The sequence below is a fragment of the Camelina sativa genome, chromosome 13 (genome assembly GCF_030686135.1).
Source record: "Camelina sativa cultivar CO46 ecotype springtype chromosome 13, ASM3068613v1".
In the NCBI taxonomy this organism is placed as follows: domain Eukaryota; kingdom Viridiplantae; phylum Streptophyta; class Magnoliopsida; order Brassicales; family Brassicaceae; genus Camelina; species Camelina sativa.
Genome location: NC_141892.1, coordinates 13,047,349 through 13,057,222, shown reverse-complemented (window position 1 = coordinate 13,057,222; position 9,874 = coordinate 13,047,349). Strand labels below are relative to the sequence as shown.

The window sequence follows — 9,874 nt, the reverse complement described above, 5'->3', positions numbered from 1 at the left end:
TGAACTCCTAGTGGAAGCTCAAGATTTTTTGAAACGTCGTTGCTTTCTACAAAGCCGGATTTGCATGCAGTTGAGATGGGATATTTCATCAGCTCTTTTGTGGAGTGTCCGTAATGGATTAGCTTTCATCTCTCTCCCCTTAAATTTTTTTTCTCTCCACAAAATAGCAACTATCATCATCCTAAAGTTAACTTATTTTATAGTTAAATTATGATTGTTATTACAAAATTATAAATTTAAACTGCATTTATGTAGTTTAGTTATTAAGAAATTTGAACAAACATCACATTATTTATTTAAAATTAGATATTATTTTGTAATTTTTATCCAACAAAAATAACTTACATTATTCAAATATTTATTAAAGTTATAACTTATGTACTTAATCAATTCGTAAATAGATTAGAAAATGTTATGTACTTCATATATTTTATATCAAGTATATATAAATATCAAGTATATATAAATATGCTTTAAAGATTCTACTATTATAAAAATAATCAAATGCTTCTCAGATTAGTTTTATGATATTTATTATTATTATTATTATAAATTGTCAAAAATATGTAAGTTTTACCATAAGATATTGATATTATGTGCAAATTTCATATATATATATATATATATATATATCTGTATTATAAAAATATAACATATGTATATATATACCTAGGCATATATATCAATTATAATATTTATTGTTCTCGACCATTATAGTTCAACTTTTAATATAAATAATGGGTATTTAAAAAAATTACGATTTTATTTTCTGAAAAACATATTTTTTTAACAATTTAATTATTTTATCAAATAGCCTAAAATTAATTGAATTTATATATTAAACTGAGGTATTATATATTCCAAAACGTATTTTTAGTGAATATCATAATATATTATTTTATTATGATGAATACAAATATTTCGTCGAAGCCTGTCATGGCAAAATATAACAAAGATACAAGCATATTTAAGCTCAATTACATGAACCCAATACACTAGACGACACGTAAACCAAAACGTGTAACATGGAAAACGCAGTCCACTTTGGTTTTTCTCCATTCTTCTCATTGTCTAAGATTTGATGGATCGGAAAAAACTTAACACCCGTAAATATAATTAAGCCTTGGAAACATGTTCATGAGATTTTTCTTCTACAGATTCGGCCGCTGATAAATTTTGAATTCAACTTAACCTCCAAGTAAAAGCTCCGCCTACCTAGAGATGAGGTCCTCTTCAATCCTTAACTATGAGGATAAATCGGCGAAGAGATTACTCTATCTTTGGAGAAGACTCAATTCAATGGCTAATCTATTCAAAGGAACCGATATTAAAGATGATTTTTCTGTATAAAAGATATATATCTATATATATATATATATATATCTTAGTCGACAAACCAAAAGAAGATAAAACGATTAAAATGAAGCAAAGCTAAACAAAGTAGGAAACTATTTATAAAACAAAAAAACAGGGTTCTTCTATATACACTACCGGAAGTTTGACAATGTCTATTACCCGTCCTCCCTAGTCAAGTTGTATCAAGGTGTACTAAATTGATGAACAAACATTAGTTATTCACCAAAAAAAAAGTAATACAACTCAAAATTTAAATTTAGTGAGGTAGATATTGTTAAACATTCATTGGTGTGAGTACAGCCACAAACTAAAATCTGATGGGGGTGTGGTCAAAACTAAGCTTTGGGTGAGACTACAACCCGTCGAGCTAAACATGCACATATTAACATCGTATCATTTTCTCAACCAATTCTGTAGGTTAATTAAATTTCACAAAACTGTTTCGAATTCATAGGTTTGCTTCATGTTACAAGCTTAAACCATAAACGAAGAAGGGATGATATCACAAAGCCAATGCAATTATTGCAAAGCCGAAACCAAAATGCTCCAATTTATTTCAAATAAATTTGAGACTTTTTACGATCTCTACGGATCTGAATTTTGACACAAAGTTTCGTTAAAATTTATATTATTCATATCCTTAAAAGAGTGGCCCAAGATGAACGTAGAACAGAGGACAAAACTGTGCGTTTCAGCAAGAGATACTCTGTTTTTTTTTTTCTCTTAGGCCAAAACAGAACTACAAGACAACAACAGTAGACACAAAGCAGCTTGTTCTATCTCCTTTAGACATCTTTGTTTCTTCACAGCCACGCTACCATGTGATGATGATAATGACGATGATTTTGGTTTTATCTTTTTAGAGTCTAAGACTTTGTGGCTACGAACAATACGAATAGCTAATAACTCTGATCGTCTCTGTTTCCTGAATCTGATCCCACATGCATTGCAAAGTGACTGAAAATTCCACCACAAAACAAAAATTAGGAAAAAAGACTTCTTAAATCATCTTAAGATAAAACAAAGTCAAGAATACAATGATTGAAGGTAGAAGAAGAGACCTTGGGACCAGTTGGTCCACCTCTCCACATTGGTGTCTTGGTGGTCTTGCAATCACTACAACACCTAGTTATCACCTTCTCTTCTTCAATTCTCGTTGACACGTAAGAGGATGAACAAGATCGTAGCTGTCTTGGATCCATCAAATCAAAAGAACCAACCCTTTGATTTCTAGAGCTCCTTTTTGACACAATAACAGTAGTGATCAAAAACTCTTCAATTCTCTTATTCACTATAACTCCTAGAGGATTAATATGGAGAAACTATTGCAACACAGCTTCCTGTTTTTGTAGTATAAGTAATCAAGAAAAGCTTAAGAAGAGCACCTTCAAAAAAACACTTTTCATACCATGGTGAGTGTGGGTGGTAATGAGTATGACCTTTTTGGTAGATTGATAACACAAAACAAAACATCTGCCAAATCATTGTCGGGTGGAAAACCAAGTGGCAGTACGCACGACCGGGATTTAGGATTCTTTTTTCTAAATAATTATGTGTGTGTATTTAGACGTAAGAAAGTAAAGGAAACCATAGATTTCTGCGAGCTTGTTCACATGAAGACAGAGAAAAAAGGAATGAAGCAAAAGCCACCAATGTTTTCACTTACTCATAGACTTCTTTTACTATTATTTATGAGTAGGAAGCCGGTCTTCTTCCCAAATCAATTCAAGGAAAAGCAAAAAGTACACCATTATTTAACGTGAAGAAAAAGCACTATGGAAGAAAGTTACATATCTATACATCGCAATATCGTTATACGTTGAAAATCAAAATCTGAACATACAACGATGCCCTGTGGTAACCCATCTTGATTGAGGCATCTACAAAAAGTAAAGTTCAAGATGATTATTTCAAATTAATTGGTATATATAAATAGCTTTATTGTCATTAAAAAAACATGGTTTTGTAACATATCACTTTGCACCACTAGAACAATCAATAGGCAAGATCCATTATTAAAAAGTTATGAAGGAAAAAAAAAACATATAAACATATCCCTTTTATTTATAGTTTTATTATACACAGCTTTCGTGTACCGCAAGAAACATATGATTCTTATACGGCATGCATATAAAAAGGTTACAACTTTACAGACCATGTGCCAGAGGCCATGGCTATATTGATTTCAGGGAAACCAAAAAAACTTCAAAGATATATAGAAATGTAAACTGATTTAGTCATACATAGCCCATTTAAAAAAAATGAAATATCAAACATGATATACACAAAAACTAATCTCCGTAACTCAATGGCCGATATCCATTTTTCTAACCTTATTCACAATTATATACACATGCATTTTTTTAGTGCAGTGCAAGAAACCTTTTAGTCTAATACGGTAAACAAGGCTTCTTATAAGCCTTATATACCTCGGTTTCTGGCTGTTGTATGTCTCCGGGCTTCCTTAAAAGCTGCTTTAACCTTGAAAGCTGCCTTAACCTTACACCATCTGGCTCTCGGAGATCCCAAATTAACGTTTTCAAAATGAACATCGAACATTCCAGCTTCTTCTGTCCCAGACACAGTAAGACACATCGTTTCAATGGCTTGGTGGGTACCAGGTGACCAGTTCGAGGTCATGTCGTAATGCTGATGATAAGGAAACGCGTTCTCATCCTCCTCTTCATTCTCGATACAACCTCTTGTCACTACAGTTTGCGATTTGCCGTGTACCGGATCCACTTCACTTACTTTAAAGCTGTTTCCCAAAGCCGGTAAGAATTTTTTGTCTATATGAAACGTCGCGGTTGATGAGTTATCGAAACTCATTAGCATATCAGCGTGGCCCGTTGAGCCTGAAGCTGTGTGGCAAACAGACATCGAAGAAGAGCTTGATGGATCCAAATTTCCTAAATATACAGAAAAATAACATTAATTAGTCTATATATAGTAAGGTATAAATATCAAAGAGTACTTAAGACCACGACCGTTATAAATCGTTTACCTAGAAAGTTAATATGCTGTGATCCAGAACATGTTGTGCCAAATCCAGGATCTTGAGGGCACTGTAAGGACCTTTGTGGATGACCCGCAAAAGTCCTATCCTTAACCGCTGTAATGCGGTTAATGTTTTGGTAAGCTTCAAGCTTTAATTGGTCCAAAATCGGTTGATATGCGGTTAGTTGATCGACGTTTTCGAAATCCCCGCCATTGAATGAGACTTGTATAAGTTCATAAACAGAGTTGAAAAGAAGAGATATGCCAGGAGCGTTTGCTTCGTAAATGTAACTCTCTGTTTCGTCCAAAACGCAATCCATTGCGTGTGATACAATTGCCTTCCATGTTTTCTTTGAGATCCCACCACAAAGTATCTGTTAGAAAAATAAAAATAAAAACAAATCAATATTTTTTCATGGTTAGAAAATAATTTTTAAAAGTTTTGAATTTCAAGTTAGGTTTTATATTTCTTACGTTGTATAACGCATTTGGATCTACCGTATACCAGCGGCGAAACTCTTTGACGGTATAAATCTTGTGTTCAGCCAAACGTGTCGCGGAAACGCCATCTTTCGCGATTTTCTCTAGTCTCCAAACATCGTCAAAGTGGCGAGGAGGATGATGTTTTTTATAAGCTGCATAAGCAAAGAAGATTAAAAAACGATTAATAATTTAACCCTAAACGTTTTAACCGCTGAAGAAACGCACTAAACGCTACTTACATTCTCCTCGTTGGTCTCTACATCCAAAAGCTTCGCTTCTCGCCTCCATGGCTCCATCTCCGGTCAACCTAGCACCCAACCGGAACTTCCTACTCCTAGTCCAGCTCGAATTATCCGAGAAAGCGATATCTCCGGTTATAACTCCAACGCCGTTTTTAAGCGTCACCGTTAAATCTCCGGTGAGCAACGGTCGTTTCCCTTCACGTTGCGTGAGAATATTCCGTTTAAATCCCTCAACGGTCCAGCTTTCCTCCGTGAAGTCAGCGTTCAACGGCACGAGCTCGACCCGAGAAGACGAGAACGGTCCGGAACTAACTCGAGTGTTGGTGGTGGCGTCCACGAGCTCGATCACTAGCGGAGTACCGTCCTCAGCTTCGATCTTGGAGCCCGTGAATATCGATGAAGGCGGCGAGTTTATGAACCGCAGCTTGAATCTTGGACGCGACGATGGCGTTTCAGAACGCGATCGCTCCATTGAGACCAGCGATGAAGAGAGGAAAGGTTGAAGAATGAGATTTGTCTCCTCTCGAACCTAATAAATCAATAGAGTTGAGAATAATCATTTACTAATTTGCATATAGTTTTGAATATAACCAAAGGAGCATATGAACGTTCATATGCATACAAAACGGTGCTACGTGGTAAAAAATAGTGGTAATTAAGGCAAAACGATAAATGAAATTTGTTAATTTATTAGTAGAAGATAAATAATCAAACGCATGTGATTACATGATTTCGTTATACTGTATGTGATATTATCATATACTATAGTAACTAGACTTGGGACTAATTTGTTATACTATTGTAACTAGTTACTAGGGACCATTGTTGATGTTGAGAGGAGCCCACGAATATATAAAACAAAGACATAAGAGAACGAGTCGGTCAAACTTGGTGGCTATGGCCTATATATATAAATACACGAAATATGTTAACTTAACTAATCCATGGACTAAGTAGATGGTTTATGAAATGAAAAATTGTTAATCAAATATGATTTGGAAAAAACTCACAATTCTTCTGAGCATGTTCTCCATAAGAACCATGAAATGATTATTTGACTGGTCTCTCATCACTTGCTTCACAACTCTGTGGTTTACATGAGAAAATAAAATTAGAAACTTTGTCCGAAAAATATGAAGATTACTTGTTCGGTAATTAAGATCAAGAACTTACTTCTTGAATGTTAAGTTACGAGCTCTTAAGCCACTGTAACCACCAACCCCATGAAAACTAGGGATGTTTCGAGTACTCTTCATTGAACACTTAAATAAGTTTCAGATTAAAAACTTCAAAAGACTTTTAAAAGTCTTCTGTAAAAGAGAACTCTTCTTTTGTGTGTGTGTGTGTAAGAGAGAGAGAGATGAGATTGCGGAGGAGTGAATGATGAGATATATAAAGGCACTGAGTATTGACGAAGCAGTAGTCGTAATTTCTAGGAAGATTCGTTGCACTGCGGAGTTTAGAACTGCTATTCATTAACCACGCTAGAGTTAGTTATTTAGATTTTTTTTAGTTAATTAATTAAATTTAAAAAAGACACTTGTACTTTTGACAAATAAAGTACTAATAAGATACTTGTGTAGTGTCATGTATGATCCATTATTTAATTCCTGTTTGGATCATTTCGTACAAATTAAAAGCCGCTTGTGTTTGTAATAATGTTGAAGAATATATATATTCGATCCTTCCTAAACCTCTATATGTATGTATTTAAATCCAATTATAACTAGTGTTTAATTTTTTAATCAGCTTCCTCTCGTATTGGAAAAAGTCGGATATAAAGTGGAGATATTTAATAATTTCAGACTATTAAATTTTTTTTTTCCAATCAAACATTAAATTAAATTAAAATAGAATCTCATGGTTGGTTTTCTAAACCGAAAGATAAGAGTTTACTAAATTTTTTTATTTCTTCCGATTTAAAAATTTGTATGAAAACTGATTCATAATTTTGTGGTGATGCGGTATCAGGTATACACCATAAAAGTTTAGATATTGTTCTAACCAGTTTTAACTAAGCTTAAGTTTTGCAATTGAATCAGATAACCTTTTTCATAAGCTAGCTAGATTAAGAATATAAACTTGGGAAAAAACACGTAGATATATATGTCTTCCGTTATAAATTTCAACCATTTCTTAGAGATTTTAGTTAATGATTTCCATCATTGATTTTGTTGATATTAAGAAAACACCAAACTCCCTTAAGTTCAGTCTGTGGTCAGATATGAGCCTGCATTTATGTCAAGAATTGCATCGTAATCAAATGTTACAATCTACGCGGTTTAGAAATTAGAATTATTACTTAAAAAAAGCTTTTGTCCGTTTCTTAATCATTGACTAGATCTAAGAAATAAATACTAGTAATCTCTTATGGTGCTACCGTGGTATGATCAAACCCTACTCATGCACTGATTTAGTTCCAATTGATATTATTGGCCGTATAGTATCCTAGTATTTCTTACTTTACGATGTCTCGCTTTATTCTGATAAAAAATAGAGTATCTCTTCCTATCATTTTAGTTTCCTTTACAGAAAAGTATGATTTAGCGTCTTTTACTTATTTTTAGGTATGAGAGGCAAAAAAACTATTACTCAACCTATATTAGACAAAAACACTGAAACAATAAACATCCAAAATGATTAGAACAATATCTAAACTTTTATGCATGGTAATGACGACTTGGTGATTTGTTTTATTATAATTGCAAAACACTCGAGTGTTTTCAATATTGTCAAGTGTTTTTCGAATGAAATGTAGATTTCAAAAAAATTGTCTTCTTTTTTAATATTGAAAAATATACCTTGGTTGGATAAATCACCAAATTTTCGTGTTCGTAACGTCTATTTATTATTAAAAAAAATACAAAGAAAAATTTTCCATTACTAGTCAATTAAAACTCTAATGGAATTTTTACCTGAAAAGCCTTAATTTGGTATAGGTAGGTAAAAGAATAATGAAATATAACAATATTTTACATATTTGAAAATTTATAAACCAGGCAAATTAAAAGAGGCGTTGACATGGCTAGATCGTCAACTAGTATCCCAAAAAAGCCACGCCTCAGAGGTGATGATGCCGTAACGCGTTTTTTCAGTTATTTATTTATGATCAAATATTAACACTCAAGATAAATATTTCACAAGAACAAAAACATTCAACATAAAATATCGATGTTCTAAACGATTGGAACGACAGATGAAGAATAATAATGTAACACGATTTCTACATCTTTTCCAAAAAAAAAAAAACAAAAAAAACATGTTTTTTCTACATCTACGCGTTATGCTGATGGACAATGTCTTTAAGACTTTAACCAAATAAAATGAAATAGGGGAAGAAGTCTACACGTAGATTTTTTCGGCCAATAACAGTGTTAGTTTTTGAAGGTTGAGAATTTATAAAAATCAAACCGTTAACAACCATCTTTTGTCGATGCTGTATCGAATCATGTATTAGCTTTTGGGGTTGGATTGTCATTAGTCTAATTTGTTCGTGTTATTACAAATAAAATCTAATCCCTTTTTCGTCTTTTATTCATGTTTAAAAAAACTCGAGATTAGTAAAACCAAACATTTTAGCATGTCACCATCTACTACATTATACATATATATATATATATATGTATATATATATATATATATATATGTGAATCAGAATCATTCAAAATAGTCACTATGATAATGTCTAATAAAGTTGATTAGATAGAAGTACCATATAGTAGTAGTGCGGACATGATCAGTCTTGGGTTGCCCTATACCCCCCAATTGACATATCTACGATCACATAGGATATTTTGTTTTTCTTTCTAGATGGCTAATTGGCTATAGAAAATTTGGCGATAATGAAATAATTTGTTTGTTTTATTATTCAATATCAGATGTTTAGAGAAATATTTTTGTTTTATAATATATAATATTTTTAATTTTTTATACAACTTTTAAATTAAATTTATATTTTATATTTATGATTGGTTAAACTTTTTAAACGTAAATTAATATGTATGTTTTTACTAAAACAATTTTATATTTTAAAAGAGAGGGGAGTATTAGATAATAAATAGAAACTTTCCTTCTAAATTCGAGGAAAACCGTAAGGAAGCTAAGAGAGGCCGAATAGTCAAACTAATGTTGATTGATATGATGCATATCTCTAAGTTTTGTTTGATCGAGCTTTTTCATTCCTCAATCACTATACGCAACTCTTTCATACATTTATTTTATATATGTCTTTGTTTAACATATATATATATATATATTTTTTTCAACCAAATATTAATAAATTAAAAGAGAATTTCAAGATTAGTTGTCCAAATCGGAGGAAAAGAGTTTACAAAATAGATTCAAAAATTAAACTTCTTAAAGACCGAGCAACACAATCCGCTCTTACATTGACGTCTCGTGGGATCCTGTCTAGAGTAAAAGAGGGGTAAGAAATTCGGAGTGATGCAAAATCCTCCAGCAGATTCGAGAAAGCGGGCCAATCGTCCGACGTCTGCACCATCGCAACTAACTCAGTACAGTCCGTCTCAAAACCCTGACAAACAACTCTTGCCGCCAGTAAAGAATCCATAACCCAGATCATTGCTTGTAATTCCGCATGTAAGGGGGTAAGGCCTCTTCGGTGGCTCTGTGCTCCCAGTAGGAGCGTTGAATCTTCTTCACTACAGCACCACCAGCCCAGATCCTGAAAAGGATATGTACTTTTCCATGAACCATCAATCTGACAACGGGGAAAGAAACCCTTGTCCTCCAATAAAGGCGGTGAATCCAGATAACGCACTGAGTATGATTTGGCC

General features: G+C 32.9%; 1 protein-coding gene and 1 non-coding gene across 2 annotated transcripts; both read right to left on the bottom strand.

Moving 5' to 3' along the window:
• Nucleotides 1-1,967: 1,967 nt before the first annotated feature.
• On the bottom strand, nucleotides 1,968-2,943 carry LOC104736712 (GATA transcription factor 23-like). Its single transcript, XM_087482115.1, has 3 exons — nucleotides 2,765-2,943; nucleotides 2,418-2,595; nucleotides 1,968-2,313 (listed from the first exon to the last, which is right to left on the bottom strand). The coding sequence occupies exons 1-3, from the start codon at nucleotides 2,839-2,841 to the stop codon at nucleotides 2,080-2,082; spliced, it is 489 nt and encodes a 162-aa protein (XP_087338241.1). The 5' UTR covers nucleotides 2,842-2,943; the 3' UTR covers nucleotides 1,968-2,079.
• A 596-nt stretch (nucleotides 2,944-3,539) lies between these two features.
• LOC104736711 (calmodulin-binding protein 60 G) lies at nucleotides 3,540-6,440 on the bottom strand. The gene is made up of 6 exons (XR_015578447.1): nucleotides 6,252-6,440; nucleotides 6,089-6,164; nucleotides 5,076-5,607; nucleotides 4,828-4,988; nucleotides 4,361-4,727; nucleotides 3,540-4,265 (listed from the first exon to the last, which is right to left on the bottom strand). It is a non-coding gene; the product is annotated as a calmodulin-binding protein 60 G (transcript).
• Between the last annotated feature and the right edge of the window lie 3,434 nt (nucleotides 6,441-9,874).